The 25,508-nt window shown below is 39.0% G+C and overlaps 1 protein-coding gene across 4 annotated transcripts in view; it reads left to right on the top strand.

The window, feature by feature from the left end:
• grm3 (glutamate receptor, metabotropic 3) overlaps window positions 1-25,508 on the top strand; it is a 65,704-nt gene that overhangs the window by 23,631 nt on the left and 16,565 nt on the right. For 2 of the 4 annotated variants that reach the window (XM_047822509.1, XM_047822510.1), the window contains exons 2-4: window positions 2,514-2,616; window positions 13,095-13,698; window positions 17,666-18,539. In XM_047822509.1, coding sequence (XP_047678465.1) covers window positions 13,243-13,698; window positions 17,666-18,539 — 1,330 coding nt within the window. In that variant the 5' untranslated portion in view covers window positions 2,514-2,616; window positions 13,095-13,242. Of the gene's footprint in view, window positions 1-2,262; window positions 2,282-2,513; window positions 2,617-13,094; window positions 13,699-17,665; window positions 18,540-25,508 lie in introns of those variants that run through there. The other 2 variants (XM_027161825.2, XM_027161826.2) reach the window with 2 other exon arrangements.

Genomic DNA, 25,508 nt, shown 5'->3' with positions numbered 1-25,508 from the left:
GCTTTTGACATGAGCATTGTTGATGAATCTTTGTTGTATCTGGTAACAAAATCAGATTTTGTTGGATTGCTTTTAACACCATATTGATGAAGTGACATGGTAGAGAGATTTTCTCCTCTCGCATACATTTGATGCTCAGAGTCTGTTCGAGTCGTTGGTGCCGAGAACAAATGCACTAACAACACACTGTGCATGTGAAGCAGCTAATGAAACACACATACACACACACACACACACACACACACACACACACACACACACACACACACACACACACACACACACACACACACACACACAACCTTTTTAATTTCATGTGGAAAAGAAATTAAAAGGCATGCTAATTTCTAATTCCCCTCCACACCTCAGCAACTTCACAAAGTGCTAAATCATTAATATAGAGTGAATTATTACTTTTTTTTTTCCTGAAATGAACATTTTGTATTTTTCACTTGGTTGAACATGGACAAAAGTGGGAGGGGGGAGTTCACTCCTGTTCAGTCAAGCATGCGTTCTTCCTTCGTCCAATCATAGCCTATTCGAGAGGAAGTACAGCTTAAATACTTGCATTTTAATGACACTTGCTAAAAAGTTCTGAATTGATGCCCAACAGAAAAGAGGGAAGAGGTGGGATGGAAGCAAAAGATAGCAGTGTGAATTTGAGGACATACAACCCCTAACCAACTGTGGAATTCATTCATAGAACTCTAGCCAAATTGGCCAGATGACTTTTCCTCCCGCTGTGTGAGTCACGTCAGGGCCTGGTTACACTGATGTGCAGGGTGAGACGGAGGTTACTGATGATGTCATTTGTATGGATGCGTTAGAGCTGATAATAGCCAATGGTTGTCATTAAGAACTGAGACTTGATTTGTGTGATGCTCTGAGAATATTCAGTACTTTACATGATTGACATTTTCTACTAACAGGTTTTCCTAATTCCAGAGAAATATGTTGGTTTTTTCTTTTCCTTTTGTTTTTTTGTTTTGTTTTTTTTTTTTGCATGTATCTTGCCATGGGATCGATTAGGTTGAAGTCGATTTCACTGCAGAACATACTGTAGCTACTGTATCCAACACCTTGATCAATGCCTAACATGTGGAAATCAAACATACAGTAGCAAGGCATTGAACAGATCTTTAGGCAGATGGACTGTTTTTTCTGTTATGTTTGTTTATATTTTCTCAGTATTTTTGGTCATTTTACAATTTCTACTCACTAGCGAGCTTTCCACAATCACAAGACAGCTGGTTGGACAGGAGGGTAAAACCTAGTACCTGCTTCCTTCTGGACACAAGCAGCCAACCACCCACATCTTTCCAAACTGCTGCTCAAGCTATATGACTGAAGCTGAATACACTCTAAGGATACTCAATGTTATCTACACTCCTCCTTATACATGAAATTATAGACACCTATATATTTTTCCTGTTGCCGTGATTAAAAGGAAAGAGAGTTTGCTGTCCTACTCACCCTGAGAGCATGGCGAATTGTGTTCATTCAAATTCATTCAGGAATGGCTGTGACATCATCAAACATACTTTATTATAAATAATATGATACAATTTCATATCAAGTCAAGTCAAAAAGCTTTTATTGTCAATTCAACCATATGTATCTGACACAGTTCTTCCAGGACCATGGTGCTACTTAAAACAACACAGGAGGTGTGCACATGTACTGTATGCACTGTAACGGATACTAAATTATTTAAGATATCTTACATGTTTTTCCATCAGTCAATACACCTTCAAAGTAAATGAGTAAACACCTTCAGATCTACATATATTATTATATGCCGTTATATTCACCCTAGAGTCATGGTTCTTTACTTTCTCCAGCCTGGTGGTTAAGCAAAAAAAGCATTTTGTATATATAATATAGATTCACCCATGTAACTTCATAAATATTTGTATGACTCAGTTTGTACTGAAAGTGGTACTAGTTTGAGATTAATGTTGTGAAGTTGGTGTTTCTAGTCTATGTTTTGTTTTGTTTTTTATGTGTAGGCTATAAACTGGAGCAACGTGCAACCACGTAATCGTCCCACATTCAGATTGCTTTAATGTTCTGTTTACACCATGGTCCATAGCTATTTGCAGCCAAACGCCCACTATGAGAATATACACTGTGCAGGTGGAAAAGGTTTTTTTTTTTTTTTTTGTCTCTTACACCTCCCACACATACAATCATTCATCACTTCCTCTCCCTGCCTCACTTAAAATAGTCTGATCCAGTTGTGTTTGTGCTTATACCTGAAACCGTGTGTAACCTGGCAAAGGTGAGTCTGAGCGACTTCTTCTGTCTTCTCCTGATTCTAAGCGCATCCGCACCACATCAGCTTTTGTTGCTAGGAGACAGAAGCATCCTGAGGCGAGGCCGCCTCCTCAATGCCAGACGCGTTCGCTTTTTCCCTTTCCCTCTACAGCAACGTTCACCTCTCTCTCTCTCTCTCTCTCTCTCTCTCTCTCTCTCTCTCTCTCTCTCTCTCTCTCTCTCTCTCTCTCTCTCAGTGCCTACAGTGCGTTCCCGTGTGCGCACCCACAGAACTGGAGTTTATTTTCTCAGTAAAGACAGCAAAATGCGGGATGTGACCCAGTGGGATCTCTGTTTCAGGTACAGCTGTCGCATTTTAAAGTGTTTTTTTATTATTAATATTATTATTATCATATTATGTATATGGATGTTAATAGCTACTTTGTAATCTACAGTGCGGGAATTCCGAAAACGATGCTCTAGGATAATAATAATAATAATAATAATAATAATAATAATAATAATAATAATAATAATAATAATAATAATAATAATAATTAATAAATAAATAAATAAATAAATAAATAAATAAATAAATAAACGTACATTAGAAATCCAGGAGCTGGATAAATAACGTGGAGATTATTTTTTTTTTATTTCTTAAAAATATTCTCTGGATGATTGAGAATGATTTAGAGTTGCAGTGTTAGTGAGGAGTGAAGTTGCAGAGAGAGTTGTATGGCAGATATTCTAGAGCAGGATGTCAGGGGAGCAAACTTTCCTCTGATCGACTCCAACTCAATTAGAGGAGCGCTGATGTGCCCATGACAGACTGGCGTGCTATAAGTATGATTACCTGCGAGATAAATAGTTGTTGGTTAGACTTTTCAGCCTAACTTTAAGTCAGATAAGGTTTTCTGTAAATGTGTTGTGTGGGATGTGTGTGAGTGGTATAGAAACTATTACGATAGAATGGAATGAATATGGGTTTGCGCTTGAAGACGCACAGGTGCGCGCATTTTTACGCTTTGACTTATTACATTTTTCTTCTTTTTGCATGTTTTTTACATGTCCAAAATAACAGACTAGGACTTTAAGTACCCCAATGTTTTATTTACTCCGATATTCTATTTTACTGTCCAAATCATCCACAAAATCCCGACTTTTGAAGTAACACCTACTGTACAGTGTTGCCAGGTGGACTACTAGAAAGCAAGAACTGTAGCGCATGACATGTTAATGCATCACTTGGGATTTTAATGTGTATGAGAAACCCTGAAAATATCGAGCGCAGAGGGAATCGATCCAAACACCTCAGCTCGAGTTAGCCAGGAGCATTGTGGAGAAGCGCAATGGTGTGTTACGGAGCTGAATGCTAATACTGCTGTTTACACAGAACTGCCGTTACACCGCGGGGAACCGGGCACGGAAAACGCATAGAAATAAACCAGTGATGAGTGAATAGCTTTCCCCTGTAACGTTAAAGCATGGGCTAGATATGTGTAGATTACATGAATAGTAAAATGGGAATAAACACAGCCTTGGATTCTCTTGCCCGTCTTGATATAAAGGTGCAGCTTTGGTTAACATGCCCCAGCTGTGCATGCACACCTACTGTTCACACTTCATTTCCTGAGGTCTAGGTTTTGTTACTTGACTAAACCATGTAGATGTACAGGATGTTTACATAGAAGGTTTCAGATTTATCTTATGTTGAATGGTGAGCAGTAATTTATACAACTGCTTTATGTTATGTGTGTGTGTGTGTGTGTGTGTGTGTGTGTGTGTGTGTGTGTGTGTGTGTGTGTGTGTGTGTGTGTGTATGTGTGTTCAGCAAACAGATACAATTGGTGGCCTTGGACAGGATAGACGTCCTTGCTGAGATATCTGTGTGTATGCGGGATGTTTTTATTTTTCATTTGCTGCAGGCAACTTATAACAGTGAATGCAGCCTACTCAGTTCACGCACTCTGTGTGTAGTAGATAGCCAACGAAACTACTTTTTTGTATATATGAAGCAGTTGTGCATAAATGCATTTATGTATACATTAGATGGGTGATAAATAAAAGGGAAAAATCATAAGACAGTAAAACATGTATAAAACAAGGTTTAAGGCCACCTCTGCACCAATATTAGACATCTCTGGAATTTCACAGGTGAGATGAGCGCTCAGTTGATGTTTTGAAGATGGTGGTGGAGAATGCTGTCTAACACTTCAGTCTAAAGTTAATTGCGCTAAGATTCTTCTATCATCCGGTGATTCACTGAGTCCTTTTTGGGGGAGGAATCATCTTGAACGTGATCACTACCATAAGGAGAGAATTTTTTTCAATGTAGGATAAAAGTGATCAGACAGAAGAACTTTGTATTTATTTGCAGTGAGACTTCCCTCTGAACAGATGAGTAGATGCAAACAAATGTCCTCAATAATAAATGTCCCCACAGCATTATAGTTCCACTGGGTTTTTGCCTTCAATTTGTCACTCATTTGCAGGCATGATTGTAAACATTCCCCACCAGTCTACATACTCAGATGTGGTGTATGTGACTGAGAACGTCACTCAATAAGGTCGTGTTTGAAATGATGCAGTAAAAGGGCTGTGTTTTAATAATTTGCTATTCAAGAGCACAGCATGCATTGTGCATATAAATAAGTCCTTCAAACCCATCGGTCTAAAACACAGTTTATTTTACAGACACATCCACCAGACGCTGTCAGGTATTCAGACGAACATTGAAAAGCTCACAATGAGGGTTTACACTAATGTACACTAACACCATAAAAAATAAAAATAAAACTATAATGTAGAAAAGGGAGATTTGCTAGCTATTTGAATGCATGTGCAAGTCTTGAAAGGGCTATACATTCATTTACATTCATTTGTGAAAACCTGAGAAATGTTCTTCCTCCTACGGGCATGTTCTCAATAGAGGTAGCCCACCTTTGTCACTTGCTTCATGTTTGCCTCAGATGAAGTCCCAGGGTGAAAAACTGTGATATCAATTCTGCCTTAATCACATACTCAGAAGGAGCATCAGCTTACTTGTACCTTTTTTTAAATTACGGAGGAAAAGCGGTGCCTTAGGCAAGACCTTCGTGTTTGTAAGATGGCGTTTTGTAATATTTCTGTCTTCATCCAGATTGAAACATATAGTCCTATAACATATTATATAATACCCCCCTCTCTGTCTATATATATATATATATATATATATATATATATATATATATATATATATATATATATATATATATATATATATATATATATATATATATACGTATATATATATACGTATATATATATACGTATATATATATATATATATATATATATATATATATATATATACGTATATATATATATATATATATATATATATATATATATATATATATATATATAGAGAGAGAGAGAGAGAGAGAGAGAGAGAGAGAGAGAGAGAGAGAGAGACAGAATATCATTTCAACATATCTTGAATGATGAATGCTTTCTGAAAATGGTTCTGTAAATTAAGCTCTTAAATTTCTACCCAAACAGGCGGCAATGCTGCATAAGTCTTGCGTCAAATCAACAAAGCGCTGTGGTGGTATGCATCTATCTGTGGGTGTGCACAAGCAGAAGTGTGAAGAGATTTCAGCAGCCTGTCAGTCCCATTCGCTGCCAAGCAAATCTGAGCAAAAAGAAGAGCAGCTTTGTAGTTGTGGAGGTTTTTTTTTTCTGGGTCTGTTGAGGGGGGAGGTGGGTGTGTGAGGTGGGTTGGGGTGGTGGTTGCGGTGTTGTGTGTTGCTGGTGCAGAGCAGAGCTTCACATATTCCCATTCTGCATGGCTTGTACGTAGTTTAGCTTTAAAGCACGACTAAGCTTTTTACGCGCTAAATACTGTACATGTTTCACATGTGCAACTGCATTACAGCTTAATGCAGGGTTTGTGTTAGAAGTTTCAACAGAGATTTACATTTTTCAATTCTCCTTCCAAGTCTGTTGCCATGATAATTGTGTTTGTCAGAAATCTGCGCAACAAGAGCAGACTTGGCCATTGTATCTTGATTAAAGAGTTTGCTTTCAGGTGATGAATTATTACGCATTTGAAGAGGTAATGGTTTTCACAGATATGAATGTAATGCATGTTTTGGAAAAACAGAGATGAAACTGCTTCCACTCAGACACACTTGTACACGATGATAGTGATAATTGAAGCTGGCCACAGCATGGCGAACAAGATTACATCCCTTGTTCATGAGCTGGAGGAAGGTGGGCAAGAGGGGCAGTTCATACTTCATTCATTATCTAACAAACAATCTGTAAGGTGTGATCACTGTCAGGTCCTGGAATGTTACGTAACATAACTTCACTCATCAACATTTTTAATTTTAAAATGTTGGTTCCAGCTTCAAAAGCTGCTCTATAGGTACAGTATACTAAAGTACAGCACTTTTACAAATTTGTGCAATTAATATTAATATTTATACACCTGATCTGCTGATATCAGTCCAGTTGCATTTAATAAATTCCATTACACTGCAAGAATGGTTGAACACTAGTTCCAGATACTAGTCAAATCACAGGAATGACTGTTTTAGCTGTTATTACACCTACAGCAGTCTAGTCTGGAAACATTTATATTGACTTGGACTTGTTTCGGTCTCGATCATTTGTCTTGCTAAGGAATGTCTTGGCCTCTGCTCAGTTTGTAAAAAGAACAATAATGTTCATGTGCAGTTTTGTTTTTGCTTGCACAAAGTTTGACAAGAAGTCATTTGTTCTTATAGAAAACATTATCGGTGCAGTGCAAGAATTAGCTGAAGTACATATTTGGCCTTGAAAAGAATTTCATAGCTTTTGGTCTGAATCCTGACTAAATTTCTTGTTTATTCGGACTCGATCTTGACATGGCTTCAACTGCTTTAAGACTCTGTCTTGATTTAATCTCAGCTTGTCCTGGTCTTAAATTTATCCTGGATTAGATAAATCCAACTGCGCAGCCTAAAGATCACCATGAGATTACTATGGATGATACAACATAGAAACCATAAGTCTGGATATAGATGGTCTTCCTTGAATAGCCTTAAGACTGCACTAGCTAAGAACAGCTTGTACCTAAGTCTCCATCACCTAACAGTAAATAATTCTGTTTTATACAATAGACTTTGAGTTAAAACTAGAATAAATTTAGAAATTACTCTGATACTTATACTCAAGTTTCTCAACACAAATAGAACATATGTCATGCTACTGGACATTCCACAGCATTAAACATAACTCTGTGATGTGTTGTTCTTCAACAAATTAAAATCACTTCACTTAAATGACAAGTGACTCAAATTTCACTTAAATGACACGAATCACTTACATGCTGTTGAATATAATCACACTTTTTTCATTAACAGTAAGTCCTATCATGTTTAAAAGGAACAGACGGTCCATATTTTATTCTGTAAAATCTTATGTATGGTAACATTTGTATTTTATAATTCTCTGTATTTTGTAATTTACAAATTTCACACTCAAGGATTTGTAATGTAGTTTCACTTTATACACAGTAACAGTGTATAAAATATTTTCATTAGTATGTATTTGTGTGTTTTTTGACTCAAAAACTCAAAATACTAAATTAGTGTGTGGCTCTCTCTCTCTCTCTCTCTCTCTCTCTCTCTCTCTCTCTCTCTCTCTCTCAGCAAAAGTAATTAAATACACCTGCTTTATTCAAAATGCCATTTAGGATCAATGCTGAAACAGTTAAAAACAATTAAGCACCTGAGTTACATAAAATTGAGTTTTAAAAGTCACCTCTGTCCCTTTCTCCATCCACACAGAACATAATTTCCTCCTAGTTTGAGTAACACACTAACACATATGCGACACCTGCTTATTTTCTGTCCTTTTTAGTTTTCCACTCTGCCTTGGGGTCCTATTTATGGATCAATAGCCTTAGTGCAGTAAGGAGTGCTGTGTTAATATTTAATACTGTCCCTCCCCTATGGCTGTTAAAAACAGAATCACACTCCCTCAACTCTGACTTCATCCAGCATCCACTGTGGTTAGACACTGTGTGCTGTGGTGGTTTTAAATATTTGCAGAACATAAAACAGTGGGATCAGTGGATTGTGTAGGGCAATAAGGCACAGCGGGACTTGATATTACAGCAGGATTGTGTGTGTGTGTGTGTGTGTGTGTGTGAGAGAGAGAGAGAGAGAGAGAGAGAGAGAGAGAGAGAGAGAGAGAGAGAGAGAGAGAGATAGAGAGTGAGTCTGTGGACGTGTGTGAGTGTGTTTGGTGTGAGTGAGCTTGTTGTGGGGACCAGCCAAATGTCCCCTACAAAGTGAAAACTCAAAAACCCACAATCACACACACACACACACACACACACACACACACACACACACACACACACACACACACACACACACACACACAGTGAGTATAGTGCGCTAGAGAAAACAGGTGCCCAGTGTAATCAAATACGTTGTTGTTGTTGCTGGTGGTTTCTGTGGTGGTGGTGGTGGGTGGGGAGGGGTCTTGGACTTATTAGTGTTTTATGTGGACTTATTAGTGACTTATTAATTAAAATACTTTAAAAAAAAAAGAGAATATTTCATGCTATAATGACTCAAGAATTAATACCATGATTTTACAACAGGCCCATTCATAATCACTTTAATATTCATCCTTCACAGACATCCTAATACTTTTCAAAATATATAAATAATTTGTTTGAACACTGCAACTTGGTGACAACAAGGATGGCGAATCAGTGAAGTATAATAATGGCTTATCATCCATTCCTGACTTCCTCAAGTCTAATGGGATTTTCTCTTTACAAATAAATGTAATATTCAAGGCAAAACAGCGCAGCTAAAGAACATTGTTGCTGTGGTGAGAGGAAGTACTTGGGGATTTATGGTCTGAGTTTGGAATTGATTTTGTGAGCTGACTGTTTGATTTAAGCATGGCGTTAAGGAACTGCCTGCAAGCAAAAATCCAATTATATTCAGAGCGTCTCTGTACCCAAAAAAAGCCCTGTACCCCCCTCCTGACCCACCCCACTAAGCTAATTAACACGATTAACCAAGGGGAACTGCTAAACGTACATGGCTCAGGGAGGGACTGAGGAAGCATTTGATTACTTACGGCAAAAGTTAGCAAACTCCACTCAACTTCGGATTTGGGAACTGGTGTAAATGTGGGTGATTTGCATGAGACTGAGATTTGTACTTATGCTGTATGGCAAGGTATGCTATACTATAACTATACTATATATCTATAATCCAGCAATGTTGGTGATTTCCTAACTCAGATACACCGAATTCAGCGTAATTTAATTCAGTTAATCACAAGCAGAGATATGGAATATGGAAATGACCGGAGTTTGCTGTAGTCTTGAAAATGCTACTGTTAGCATTGACTAGACAGAATATCGTAATCTGAATGACATTTTGTTTTCTCCGCACTGACAGTAAATTAAGTGTGTTTGTGCTTTGAACATATCTTTTCCAGAGGAAACCAATATGAAGTAATTACACTCTGTACCTTTTTGTACATTCAGGGCAGCTTTTGCACCAACAAAGAGGAGCAACTCGAACACTCAGACTTCCATTTTCTCAGTGTGCAAAAATGACACCAGTCATCTCTTTAAAAGTCCAAGTTTCTGTCGAGAATTAAAGGATATCCCCTAACATCTGTCAATCACTCAGGGGAGTGTAGAAGAGAATGGCAAAAGGACACGCACTGAAACACGTTGCACAAAATCAGTGAGAGAACTTTTGTGGCAGCTTAGCTGGAGCCCGAAGTTTGTGGCTGGCGGACCAAATCGGCACAGAGAGATAACAAGGCTAGCTGCTGTTAACTTGCAGTCACCACATGCCCATGCGTCTTGTTTTGTGTAGGATAACGTGCTGAAGATAGCATCACATGGGATGACCGTTATCTGGCACCGGAGCAGTCTCCAGAGTGCTCCTTGAGGCGCTGTGAGCCTGCCAGAGTTCTGAAAAACGCAACTGACTTCTCACAGCGGTTTGTAAATGCCTCCTCCATGAGGGAATGTGGAAGAAGAAATCAGATTAGAGAAGCTCCTCTAAGCTCCAAGATCAAAACACAGGCTTAGATATCATCTGAAAGGCTTCATCATCTCATCACCAGGAGTGGAACAGCAAGCACAGATTTGAGTCATCAGTTAGGACGCTAAAGCATCCTTCATAAAATGTGTTATAGTTATAGATTCTGAGTCACCACAATTAAAATGAAATAAATACAAATTTAAATAGAGACAATGAAGCAATTAATTAAATAGAATTTATCAGAACAGTAATATTTAATATTGAAAGCAGTGTAGTGTATAAAATATTTATATATGTATCATAAAATAAATTTTAAGCAAAAAATTATTTGGATCAAATGTAAAATATAATGTATTTATTAGTATTATAATGAACTATATTAGAGTAGAATATACTGTACATCAGTGTTCTGTTGGTTTTGTAATACATACATACATACATACATACATACATACATACATACATACATACATACATACATACATACAGTACAAGCCCATAATGTTTTGTGACTGAAAAAATATATACTACAGTATATTAAATGTCATGAGTATATTTCTTTCTAAGAGTTAACTAGGTTGGTTAGAAATGGTAAAAAAAATAGCTTTCCAGTAAGTCTTGAAGAATTGTTTAGCATCACAAATTTCACCATACAGTACAAACAAATCCCCTTTTCTAGAATCTTCCACTATATCTGAAAACACACACACACACACACACACACACACACACACACACACACACACACACACACACACACACACACACACACAAATACACACACTGTATGTATATCACAATTGTAACAATTCAATTCAATTCAAGTTTATTTGTATAGCGCTTTTTACAATAGACATTGTCTCAAAGCAGCTTTACAGAACATAAACATAGAGCAGAAGGTAAAAATAATTAATGATAAAGGAAATAATGAATAATAAAAGAAATAAGAATTAACAGAATAAAAATTCTAGGTTATTATTAGATATATATAGTTCACAATGTGTATGTATTTATTCCCCTATGAGCAATTCTGAGGTGACTCAGGCAGCAGTGGCAAGGAAAAACTCCCTTAAATTGGTAAAGGACGAAACCTTTAGAGTAACCGGACTCAAGGGGGAACCCATCCTCATATGGGTGACACTGGGGGTGTGATTATAATATACAGTCATTTAAGTGTTGTATTGGTGTAAGGATCATGGACTTCGGATCTCCTGAGTACCACAGAGTCTAACTGGAGATGTCTCAGGATTCTTAGAGTCGACCTCGGCTCAGTGGACGTCCAAAGGCTTCGTCCCACAGAGGACGTTGGGAGCTGGTACAGTGTCTGGATGCCTCGGGATGGGTACAAAGAAAGAAGCAGTGGAAAGGGATTAACATATCTGCTGTTCATAAAAATGTGCCGGTCTGATGTACTAGTGCATGATACTTTAGGATGTATTATGTGTACACCTGACTAAAGAGATGAGTTTTTAATCTACATTTAAACTGGGAAAGTGTGTCTGAGCCCCGCACACTATCAGGAAGACAATTCCAAAGTTTGGGAGCTAAATACGAAAATGCTCTACCACCTTTAGTAGACTTAGATATTCTGGGAACTACCAAAAGTCCTGAGTTTTGTGATCTCAGAGAGCATGAAGGATTGTAACGTGTTAGAAGAGTAGTTAGATACATGGGAGCTAAACCATTAAGAGCCTTGTACGTAAGTAGCAGCAGTTTGTAATCAATTCTAAACTTAACATGTAGACAGTGTAGAGATGATAAAATCGGGGTTATATGGTCATACTTTCTTGTCCTAGTCAGAACTCTGGCAGCTGCATTTTGGACTAACTGTAACCTATTTATTAAAGATGCAGGACAACCACCTAGTAATGCATTACAATAGTCCAGTCTAGAGGTCATGAATGCATGAACTAGCTTCTCAGCATCAGATACAGTTTACAATTTAACACAATTTATTGTCTTAATATATAAATTAGAATTGTTCAAATTGTAAACCGTACTAGTGAGAAGTGTGTGGATATTCAGTTGGTAGACTTTTTTGTTTATTAGTGGAAATAATCAGAAGATTTTAAAACCAAGAAAGTAAATGTTTTATTTCTCGAATATTTCACTATTTCTAGTTCCTTATTTGAATGTAAGTACATTTATTAATATTGACAATGTTTTGTACAAAAGCTCAGATTTTCCTCATGACTTCTATCGAAGCATGTGTTCAGATGATATGGCAATGGATTTGATCTAAATGGATCTTAAGGTCATATAATCATTTTCACTCGTGCTCTCAGGACCCCACTGTATTTTAGGTTTAACAGGACAAATTATTTACTTATAAGTAGAAGATTCTATGCACTTTTATAGAAAAGATTTGTTGTGTATACTGAGGGTTTGTTTTATAAAACCGTCCAGCAGTGATGGATTGTATTAGCTTCTAAAATACACTTTATTGTATTCATTCAAGGTTTCTCATTCTAACGTTGTATTCTTCTCTCAGATGCTGTACTTATTGATTTATATGTTCGTATATTTCTTCATCTCAACATATCTGTTCTGACATGTCTATTCAAAAATGAGTATATGTGTGTGTGTGTGTGTGTGTGTGTGTGTGTGTGTGTGTGTGTGTGTGTGTGTGTGTGTGTGTGTGTGTGTGTGTGTGTGTGTGTGAATTTTTACCTTTTATCTTTCTCAGCAAATGCATGCTTATTTTTAATCTCTCTCTCTCTCTCTCTCTCTCTCTCTCTCTCTCTCTCTCTCTCTCTCTCTCTCTCTCTTTCTTTCTAGGTCCTAAGCTGACTCCTCATTAGAGAATCTTCATGTATGTTCACACACCACCATTCCCTGTGTCCAGTTCATGGCTTTCCCGTGCCTCTGACACTCCTTCATAAACCATTAAACTGCTCACCTGCTCCCGCTTAATCTCTGTGTAACCATGTCATCTGCAGTTCGAGCCCTGTTGCTTGTACTGCTAGGCGCTGGAGTCTTGCTTTCCAGTGGTGACTCTCCACGCCGAGAAATTAAGATAGACGGAGACCTGGTTTTGGGAGGTCTCTTTCCCATTCATGAGAAGGGCCTGGGCATGGACGAGTGTGGGCGCATCAATGAGGACAGGGGCATTCAGCGTTTAGAAGCCATGCTCTTTGCCATAGACCAGATCAACCGAGATGTTAGTCTGCTGCCTGGTGTCTCACTGGGTGTCCACATCCTGGACACATGCTCCAGGGACACGTATGCACTGGAGCAAGCGCTAGAGTTTGTCAGAGCATCGCTGACCAAGGTGGATGACACTGAATTTATCTGTCCTGATGGTTCGTATGCATTTCAGGAAGACAGCCCATTGGCTATTGCTGGAGTCATTGGCGGTTCCTACAGTAGCGTCTCCATACAGGTGAGTGGAAAATGGTTTCTGTTTGGTTCTGGTTTTACTGTTCTCTTTCTGTTTTGGTTTTACTTGGTTTCTTTCCTTTTAGTGTCCTGCAAACTGTAAATTATTGTAAAATTGTGTCTTTCATGTTGTACAGCACTGTCAATGAAGTAAGCCAGACAATGTTAATGTTGTGGTTTTATTGTGGTTAGTGCCAAAAAAGTAGGTCTCTCCCCACCTGTCAGCTTAGTAAACCACCTGTTGCTGACCCTGAGTCACCCCAAACCCATCGCATGGTCGTAGCACCCTTGAACAAGGACCTCGACTTTCAAGTGATTTTTAGGTGGTATACACTGACTGGGTATCTTTAATACCCAGTTTACTTATAATTCGGGTGTGCAAGTCAAGCCCATTTTGGTGAAAAATGGATAGTCAGATTCACTCACTTGGTACCACTTTTTCATTATTGTCCTTCAGTAAAAAATAAAAAAATATTATGCCGCATTAAATATCTAATAAAAGCAAATATTCATTTCATCATGTTGCCGTCTGGTACAGACTACCTGCAAGTTCGCCGCTCTGTATGAGTCATCAGTGGGGCGCTCTGCCCACTTTGGTGTCTAATCTGTCTCACTGTTTAGTGTTACATTTTGCTAATAAGGTAATGGCTTTTTAAATTAACCATATCCATGGCCATATCCAAATCAACATAACTGTCATATGAATGCCCACTAGACAAACTAATTAACATTCAACTGCAAGCATCAGCTGGGGAAGGGAGGCATGGAAACTTTTGTAGTGTCTACATCTTAGACATAGATTTTTCCTCTTAGTGGTTGCCATAAAACCCTGTATATATACACACTTTAGTATCTACTATGAGCACTGTTTAAATGTGGTCAAAATTGTCTAAATTGTTTCTCTTCCAGATGAAAAAATGTGCCATTCTTGACCATTTTTAGTCTTAAGCCCTATTCGGACGGGATTAGTTTTACATGGGGACGTGGAGTAATGCAATTTTACCTAAGGACGTCTGTAATATTAATTGGCCAATTCGCACAGGACAAGACATCTCAGTAAAACTAGCAGAAGTGGGAGGGGTAACTCACTTTATGCACCACAGTAACCTCCTCGTCGTCATGTGCGTATGACGTTGCTTCCTGTTTCAAGCGCGTCCATGCTTGCGAAACGTGCCAAAAACAGGAAATGACGGAATTTTACGGTACATATTTACAGCGGGTCTATTCGGACGGGATTAGTATTACCTGAGGTAATTTTTCCGGACCTTTTTACAGAAAGTCGCCATTATCTTTACTGACATTGTCCGTAATGATTACCAAGATGGCACATTCGGACGGGACTAAAATCACAGAGAAGCTCTGGTAATAATTACTTTACCCCCACGTCCCCATGTAAAACTAATCCCGTCCGAATAGGGCTTTAGTGGCTTCTCTTAAGTGTAGTTACAGTAACTGATATTAACTAACAACTTGTCTAACATAGTCAAACATCCAATCCTAGCTTTTTATTTAACATTAAAGAGCTGAAAACAGCCTCTATTTATCTTGACTTTAATGCAAGACCACTACAGGATAATTCAGTCAGGACCACTTGAGTCAAAATAAAGACAATTCTTTGACATATATTTACATTTTTTATTTCCAAGCTTATGAATTTTACATTTGGCGGTATGGCTCTGTTCTGAATTCCCCATCCTTTTCATGAGCTCCATGAAAGCTAGTCAGGGAATAGCAGCAGCTTCATGGGGGGACAATCTCCCATTTAACTGGGAAAGCAGTGCAGCCAGACAACACCCCACCCCACCCCCACCCCCCATTTAGAACAGAGCCTGAATCAGTGACAACAGAATGAAACTGGTTAAGTTAAACACAAAGATTCAAGGAGGAGCTAGTGGAGGAGGTGGGTTGCAGCAAAGCAGAGGAAACAGCCAAGCAGACAGACTGAGAAAAGCATGTAAATAGGGCGCCCTGTTTGAAAGGGACCAATAGCGCGCTTAGGAATCAGATCAGCTGATAGGCGGGGTTAGAAAATTGACATCAGCTGATAGCCGAGCTTGACTATGTGGCCTGCCTGAACTGACGCTGAACGCTATATTTGAGTCGAGATGAGAACATACAACTTTACTAACGTGATTATAGTAGGAAGTAGGTGGGGCTTTCAGGGAAGTAATAGTCATTTCATTTCATATCCATACACTGATATGCTACTCAAAACGTGTAAAGGTTGCCAGTTCTGCAAATCTAAATCAACTGTTTAGGTTAACACAACATTTTGGTAACAAAAAATTTCATGTGTCTATATCTGTGTTATGTCAGCATCGATATTAACTAATGATCATCTCTACAACTGCTGACACTACCTGGAGTAAGGCATTATAAATGTAAATGTAAGTTCATAAAGGTAGACATTATGTAAAACCTATAACCCCTTAAGTACAGTAGGGTGTTACCCAATAATCCAATCTCAGTCAATGACACGTTCAGATGAAAATATAAATATATTCTCTCTGCACGTTCACGACCATATACAATGGCTTCGCTTTTAAGTCTGTGCATTACAGTCATGGCTACAACAACATGAATTATTCTGTAATGCTCTTGTATGCTGAGGTAATATTCATATATTCTCACAGAATTACCACAGGCTACTGAATGATTTCACCACCCTCTCAGAACTAAGTGAAATGCAAGAGAGTAAAGTCCTTGCCCCTGCACAGCTCTGGCATACCTGATCCATTATTTAAAGAGCGGCATTTGGGGGGGGAAATATACACACCACCCCTTATTCATTCCTCCCCATTTAAATACAGCACGCTTACTCCAGTTCCTTCCCTCATGCATATGTGCCTGGATTAGCACTGTGGCTATGCTATTGTGTGCTTTGTCTGTTGCTGCCTTCTTGCAGCACTGAAAACCAAGCACAGCACTGGGGGAATTTGCATAGTTTTACATAACCTCCTCCATCTGGGGCTCCACAAAAGCCAGTTTTCCCTATCGGTTCTAAAATCCATAATCTGTGTTTTTGTCATCTCTCTCTCTCCCTCTCTCTCTCTCTCTCTCTCTCTCTCTCTCTCTCTCTCTCTCTCTCTCTCTCTCTCTTGCTCTCTCACACCCGTTCTTGCTTTCTTCTTTCTCCTGCCTCTCGAAGTCTCCCTGTTCTCTCATTCTTTTGTTATTTCTTCAGATAAACTGCTGTGTGTTTCTGGGGAAAGGCAGTGAGGCCATGACCTCATCATGATCTCTTGTTAAAAAAAAATACATTGTTAATTATCAGGCTTTTCTCCTCAGCAACAATTAGTCACCGTTTATTTCCCACTGCTGTTGTCTGGCTATCCTCCCTGTGTTCACCTTCTGACAGACACCCAGGAGAGCTTGTACAGCCTCCTACACGCTATCTCTTAATGCCATGCCACTCTTTTACTTACCACTCCTGAGAAATGAGAGCCTGCTTCAGGGTTATGTACCATATAACTACATAAAGCACAGTGATTACTTGAGACATTTACACTGCAGTGCTAAAAGCACGATTCTGTATTATGATGCATTGTACCCCAAAAAACTGTTTTTTGTATTACGTTCTTTCAAAACTTGCTACAAAATGCCTGATTGCAATAAAAAAAACATTATGGATAACAACATGGTGACAGTCTGAATTTCTGCAAGCTGACGGTGAAGTGCTCAATACGAGCTCAGTCTTGCAGCAGCATAAGGCAGTGGCAGCTCGTGTCAGTTGTGCCTCCGCACTCAGTGTGAGATGTGATGTGTTAGAGCCAAGCTGAGTGTGACCACAGAGAAACCTTTTCTCTCTTTTTCTTCCGCTCTGTACACTCGTATTGGCCTTATCTGATCTCATCAATGGTCCACAAAAGATTGTATGATCCAGTTTTAATAAATCATTCATATAGCTCTGTTATACTCATTTTTACAATATTTGTAATGCAGTGCCAACACTTGTGTGTGTTTCCTTCTAGGTTGCAAACTTGTTGCGCCTGTTCCAGATCCCTCAGATAAGCTATGCTTCTACGAGTGCCAAGTTGAGTGACAAATCACGCTACGACTATTTTGCTCGTACTGTCCCTCCGGATTTCTACCAGGCAAAAGCCATGGCTGAGATCCTGCGTGCCTTTAACTGGACATATGTCTCTACAGTGGCATCTGAAGGTGATTACGGTGAGACAGGAATCGAGGCCTTCGAGCAGGAGGCGCGTTTGCGCAACATATGCATTGCTACATCAGAAAAGGTGGGTCGCTCTAACGCAAAGCGTTCGTCATATGAAGCAGTGGTGCGCCAGCTTCTTCAGAAGCCCAATGCTCGTGTGGTCGTGCTGTTCCTGCGCAGTGATGATGCCCGAGAGTTGTTGGGTGCCGCCACAAGCCTCAATGCTTCCTTTATCTGGGTGGCTAGCGATGGATGGGGGGCGCAGGAGAGCATAATAAAAGGAAATGAGATCACAGCAGATGGCGCGATCACATTAGAACTTGCAGCACATCCCATACTCGAGTTCAACCGATACTTCCAAAGCCTCAATCCTCTTAACAATCACCGAAACCCGTGGTACAAAGACTTCTGGGAACAGAAGTTCCAATGCTCTTTAAGCACAACCTCACATGCAGGGGCAGGAACTGCAAAACCACCATGTGACCCAAAGCTGGCGGTGGATAAATCAAACTTCGAGCCGGAGTCCAAGATCATGTTTGTGGTAAATGCAGTGTATGCTATGGCACATGCATTACACCGTATGCAGAGGACACTGTGTGCTAACACCACACGCCTATGTGATGCCATGCGCAGTCTCGATGGCAAGAAGCTCTATCGGGACTTCCTGCTTCATGTCAACTTCAGAGGTAATACTAATCAAACTGTGGGTTTCTTCTCCCTTTACATTTCTCATACACAAACAATATTTTTTTGCAAATACAATGTGTTCATGGATCAACATTCTTTTTAACCAGACACTGTCATCTGATGTCATCAGCCTTGCAGTTTGGTTGACCAAATACCAGCTGCCAAAAACACAGACTGAGTTGATAATAACAACATGCTTGCCAGCTGGAAAGTGCTGGTAAATGAATACAGTTCCTGAATTTCTGCTACTTATGCAACGTTGTAGACAATCAGCAATGTTGAGGAAAATAGCGTTTTAACTAGTAGCTATTCAGACTCTGCTTGAGCTTTTCCTTAGAAAATGTACATTTCTACTTCCAACTCTCTTCGAAGCATATTACTCATCCTCCATCCTCCAGTAAAACAATCTTTAGCCCTTAGTTATAGTCCCTAAAACTAAGAATTACTTCTTAATGTTATTTGGAAATTTTTGCTGCAGTCAACTATTTACGTTCAAAGAAGTACTTTTTGTAGCGTGTCTGCTAATGCTAAAGCTAGCTCGTGTTAACTTATCACAGTAGATCCAATAGAAAGTCCTGTAAATTAAAGATGAAAGAGATGGGACATCTGTATATATATATATATAATAAATGTTGTTTTTTTATGAACTGAAATGTTCAGTGTTTTCTGCAAAGCGATTTACAGGGTTTAGCTAGCCGACTCCTTAGCGTGCTAATCCTGGCTTATATAAAATAAATGCTTTCATTTTTCTGCAAAGTTAACCATTTTAAATCGTTTTACGAGCTAAAACACAGAGCTCTGCACTAAGTGTTCTTGTCTGGAAGCCTAATAGTGTGTCTGGATGTAATTTTCATGTGGCTCAGCAGAATTAAAAAATGAAGACTGATGACACTGATCAGATGGCAGTGATTGATTAAATAAGAAATGTACTTCCAGGAACAACAACTGTTTTTCCTGAAACATGTCCTAGTGGAAGAAATCAGGTTCACCATTCTGTCTTCCTGTCATATTCAAACTGCATACCGGGATCGGCGCATTATTTGCAGTGGTATGTAGCAGGAGGTGTGTAGGCCTACAGAATCATGCTGCGTTTCTGTGTCAGTCTGTGGTTAATGTGTGTGGAGGTGCACAGTGGCTGTGTAATTAGAGCCAGTGTGAGAAGTGTTTGCTGCGCTGGCAGACCTGTGGCTGTGCCGGCGACATGAGCTGAGACGCTGCGCTCACTGCCGCTGAGAGGATTGTGTTTGACTGACAGGTAGAGAGCAAAGAGAGCAGGTAAAAATAAACCATGTAAAAGTGCTCAGGCTGGCGTGGCAATATTAGATGAGCTTATGCCACACTCAGCCGTGACTGTACACAAACACACATGAAAACAGAGTTAAAGAAATGCAGAGAGGGAGCGGAGAGGATTCTTAACTCCCTCAAAGCAACTGAGAGAGAGACAGAGATGATAGGATGAGGGGAAAATATACTCTGTTTTTCAACAATGATATGATTTAGATCTGGAAAGAAAGAGTATACCGGTTGTGAATATGAACATGCTGTACCAGTGTGGATCTACATCCGCTTGTGTTTCAGTGAGAGAGAAACCGAGAGACTTGGAGAGATAAAACGCTGTGAGTGGGTTGGTTTGTGTCAGCAGAAGAGGATTCTCTTTGAAATTCACCAACTTCATTTTTCAAGCACAAAATCAAAGACATATGGGGTTTGTAGTCTGGGCCAATCGGGTGGTAGGAGCGAGCAATGCAGGAGAGAGGGAAAAAATGACAGGAGCTTATAGAAAACAGAAAGAAAGGATGGGGTACATAGAGGAGAGAGGTGAGGAAAAAGGAAGTTTTAAGAAATGTTGTGCAACCATCAAAGAAAAGGAGAAGGAACCTGATTTAAAATAGAGAAATTAGAAAAGAAAAAGGAAGGGTGAGATCCATGTAAGTGTCCAGTAAAATTCCACTTTTCTGAGATATACTCCCTCTGCTTCTCTATAAATTATTCAGCCAAGACTAAGGCTATAAACACCGTAGGGAATTAGTAGTTTCACCTGATTTATTTAAAAATTTTATTGCTTTGAAACTTTTAGTCAGCAGGATTTGGTTGTTGTAGAGGAAGACCTTAAATATGTGGCCTGTGTGTGTGTGTGTGTGTGTGTGTGTGTGTGTGTGTGTGTGTGTGTGTGTGTGTGTGTGTGTGTGTGTGTGTGTGTGTGTGTGTGTGTGTGTGCGTGCCTGCGTGTGTGTGTGCGTGCCTGCGTGTGTGTGTGTTCTCCAATCAACCAAAAAAAATAATCCCCATCAGATGAATGGATTAGCATTGCTTTTTTTTTTTAAAAATTTTATGTATATAATAATGTTTATAATAATGTTTTTTTGTTTGTTTGTTTTTTAAGAAATACAGATATTTTCCTGTCTGCACCCAAGTTATCTTATGCAACATTGTTTCCTTGGCAGTTTTTTTTGGTATGCTTCCAGAGCGTGGACAAAAATGTCAATTAAATAAATAATGCACAGCTCCAGGTTTCACAGTTCATTCAAGCTCGGGTTACCGTCTGTGTGGAGATCTGCATGTTCTCCCTGTGTTTGCGTGGGTTTCCTCCAGGTTCACAAAACATGCCAGTTGGAGGATTAGCTACTGTAAATGGCCTGTAGATGAGAATGAGTGAGTGAATGTGTGTGAACAGTGCCCTGTGATTCCTGCCTTTTCTGCAATTTTGAAACCGACATCCTAGAAAAAGTTTTTTTTTTTTTTCCAACTGCTCTCGATCTACAGATTTTAGAGACTAAATATGAGGTTGCACATAACATGTTATAAGAATAAAACATTTGAAATGTCACTACAACTTTGTTGAAAGTGGCATCGACGCAAGGACAATAACTGCAAACTGTTACGAAGAATCCAAATCAAACTTTGAGACCATGAGCATCATCCTATTTAGATAAATAGGGATGTGGTAGCTCAGTGGTTAAGGTGTTGGGCTACTGATCGGAAGGTCATGGGTTTGAATCTCAGCTCCACCAAGCTGCCACTGCTGGGCCCCTGAGCATGGCCCTTAACCCTCAGTTGTAAGTCACTCTGGATAAATATAAATAAAAAATCAGACTACAAGGCCTACAAGGTAAATCATTTTAAATTACTGGCAATTATGGTAGTACATCACTGCTGATGCTTTCATTACCAGTACAGAAATAATACAAAAGCAAATTCATCCACATGAGACCTTCATACCAGAGAACAGTACAAGGCAGTGGACTATAGATTAGAAGGTTGTGGTATGTACATGTATATGTATGTATATGGCACTAGCTAGCTTTATAGAGAGCGTGTACAGGTACAGTATATAGACCCGACCACATATAACAAATCTCCCATACCAGGGCACAAGGTGTGGGACACCCTGTATGGGACACAATTGCACACACACTTCCTGACAGACAATGTAGAGATGCCAATCGGGCTTCAGGAAGGCGATAAATTAGGCCCTATATACTGTACATGAACACGCTAACCTGTTTGTAGGTATGTAGGCATATTTTGATGAAGGGCATCAATAGTCAGCAGCTCTGTTCAATGTTAAAAATTCCAGCAACCTTTTTTTGCCTTTAAATCAAGGGACATATAAGATTTTTGTCTGTGAATGTTGAAGGTGATTTTGTTCACACATTGTTCTGCTACAGTTTTATCTTTTACTTCACTTTTCTTTGTATGCATTTTATATAATATGTGATGTATTCATCAGACTTGTTTTGTGCTTCACATTTTCCGGTGCCAGTAGAGCTCTAAAACATAAGTTTGGCAGAGTTATAAGTTTATAACAGGAAATGACTTTCCACTTTGATTAGCTGCATCTTACCACGTTAGCTTCTGTCTCATCATCTGAGGTAAAATCTTATTACTGTTATCTGTACAGAGCGTGTGAGCGCTCTTCTCTGTTTTGATGATGATGATGATGTGATGGTGCAGGTGCAATGCAGACATTTTGACAGCCGGTATATGATTACGAACAAAATTGCTTGGGCTTACGACCGTTTCAATATGGCCTGTAGCTATCCAGTGACTTAATTAAATAATGACATTCATTGTCTGACAAAAACACACTCCAGACTGATTACACTGTAAGATTACAGTAAACGTTCAAGATTATTACTTGTCACACTGTACAACATGATCTCAATAAAATCTTGCCCGAATTCCATATAAAAATGTACGATAATGCATTCTTCATGTCAGATTATACAATGAAGATCATCTAACAATGGACCTGCGATTAAAGAAAATTACTACGTTCTCCTTACATCATCAATCAGAGCGATCTGAGAATATGGGCCTGCAGAAACAGAAACAATCCCCCAGTAGGATACAAGCAATGCTATGCACAGTTAATACATGCTTTAAAGGGTGAAAAAGACAACCAGTGGAATGCCCATTTTTGAAATTGACCTTGATCTAATAAGGATGTTTTTTTTTCTGTCTATTAAGGTGCATTCTAGCGTTGCAACTCACTGTATAAAGGTACAGGCATAAGACAGCTCAGCTGAGACAATGCTAGGAAGTAGCGTACAAATTTTTCATTAAAATAGTGAGTCATTAAAGAATATTATTAAGAGAAAAAACATTTCTGACTATTTTCCAGAGCATGATCCAATGGGTTTATCCACCCTATATAATGGTCAAGGGGTTGTATTTGATGTAAGAAGTTGCATCAGAACTTGTGTCTTTAGCATTCGAGTGCGTGTCTCTGCTCTGCAGATTGTCATTTTTTTCAAAGCCGGGTACTTCACTCAGACTAATGTACTGTGGCAACATGCCGTTGCTATGGTAATTGGGTCTACACATGGCACCATTTGGTGAAGTAACCCAGTAGAGTGCAAGGGAGATGATATGTCCACAGCACAGAGAGAGAGAAAGAGAGAGAGAGAGAGAGAGAGAGAGAGAGAGAGAGAGAGAGAGAGAGAGAGAGAGAGAGAGAGAGAGAGAGAGATCATTCAGACTCAGTAGTTATCCTCCACCTACTGGGTAAACACATGCCTATGCACGATGGAGAACACATACACACACTTAGGCAATCACACAGGCCAATCGGGACATTTGGGGGGGGGGGGGTTCTCCCATAAATCTGAGACACCGTCCACCCACATGCAACACTCTGAGGCCTACAAAGAAAGATTAAATCTATCCCTATCGGATATGTTTTAATATGATTTATCGTACATGAATGTTATTATTATTCATCTGATATCTTGTTTTGTGTGTGTCGTTATACCTGTTAAGCCCTCAGTCCATGCTCGCACACATACACGGTATTCGTTTCGTCCTTGTCGTCCTTTGTCTCTCTCATACTTTCTGCTTTTCTCTCTGTACTTGAGAGATAAATGCAAACAGATATGCAGGTGTTGAAAAATTTAAAATGAAATTATTCTGGATTTGTTGTTTCAATAGCCAGCCCTAGATGTAATCTTCAGTATTAATCTGATGCATCTTTAATACTATAATTCCACACATTGGTCACATTTACAGTTATCTATTTGACATTTTAAACCAAAATAACTTGAGGCAAAAAGAAATCAGCGTAACGATTAGCTGAACAAAGGAGGATCTAAATCCTGGTTTATTCTTCCTTCTGAAAGCTGAGATGGAATCGTTTTTACTTTTGGAATGAAATACCTGTTCAATAGTGAAACGTTTTTATTAAGGGAGTAGCATTTGAACATTTTTATATTGCTTTAATCCTTTACATATTTGACAGCTGATTGATTCACCTATGGATGCAGCCATGTAGTGTTTATTTTTGATAATCCTTTATAAAAATAGTTGCACCTTAGAACTGATTTTCTCTGTCAAGTCAGCTCAGTGGAGCTGGAATCAGTATTTAGAGATTTTGTAACTTAATCACATTAAAATTAAATTTAAAAGTAGCTGCTGGTTTCAGTTTGAATCACGACATGAGCCGAGTCTTACAGGATATTTCTTTATTTAAACAAGATCTAAATAAACTCCAAAGGCACAAGTTGCCACCTGAGGATCACATAAAACTATAATACATTAATTCATATATCTACCCCAGATAAATGTTTCTCTCAAGGTTGATGATACAAAGACTAAAGTCTTTCTCTAAATCTCTAAATTGTCTATAGAGTGTGAATGGGTATGACCTCCATCTTGTGCCCCGAGTCCCCTGGGATAGGCTCCAGGTCCTTTGTGACCCTGTGTAGAAAAAGTAGAACAGAAAATGGATAGATGAATCCTACCACTATGGTACTTGAAAGGTGCATGGTGATGGTTCCTCAGCCTCATCTACTTCAGTTCATAATTGGTGAACAACAGCTTTTCTCTTTTATCTCTTGTTTTGGTCTATCTGAGGCCATGGGTTTGTTCTGCCTGATGATGGCATTCAAAAATGCATAAAAGTTCAAATCTTGCATGTGCCATCCTTGTCCACATGTACACATCTAATCTCAAACAGGTGCCTTTTGAACTTCGGTGTTCACAATAAATCAAACAAATAGTTTGTGTGCTATTCATCTGCATTCATATCTATTTAAAACACATTATCTCTTCGTGTTGATTAATGTTTTGGTGTATTTCATATATTTCGGTTACATCCCTAGTTAGAAGAGACCATCCTGAAGCAACTTGATGACACAAAACTTTTTACATGACAGGGCACAGCATGTGGTAAATGGTTTTATACCGTCTCCAAAATCCAAATGCCCCCCTTAAGGCTGCTTTCTATCTCATGCGCAGATTTTAATTTACACCAGCGAAATAACACAAAACAGCAATCATTTCAAATATGCACAGGCATAGCACTTGTGGGATTTCTAATGGACAACTCTTTTATTCTACGTATGTAGAAAGCACTCAGTACCTGTTTAGAGGAGAGCTCTATGAAATGGAATATTGCTCAAAATAATCAGCATGCCGAAAGCCTTGAAAAAGGTTGTCAAAATCCACGGGTCAGCCAGGAGCCAATACAA

Source organism: Tachysurus fulvidraco, chromosome 13, assembly GCF_022655615.1.
Source record: "Tachysurus fulvidraco isolate hzauxx_2018 chromosome 13, HZAU_PFXX_2.0, whole genome shotgun sequence".
Lineage (NCBI taxonomy): Eukaryota > Metazoa > Chordata > Actinopteri > Siluriformes > Bagridae > Tachysurus > Tachysurus fulvidraco.
This window is presented reverse-complemented; position numbering and strand designations above follow the sequence as displayed.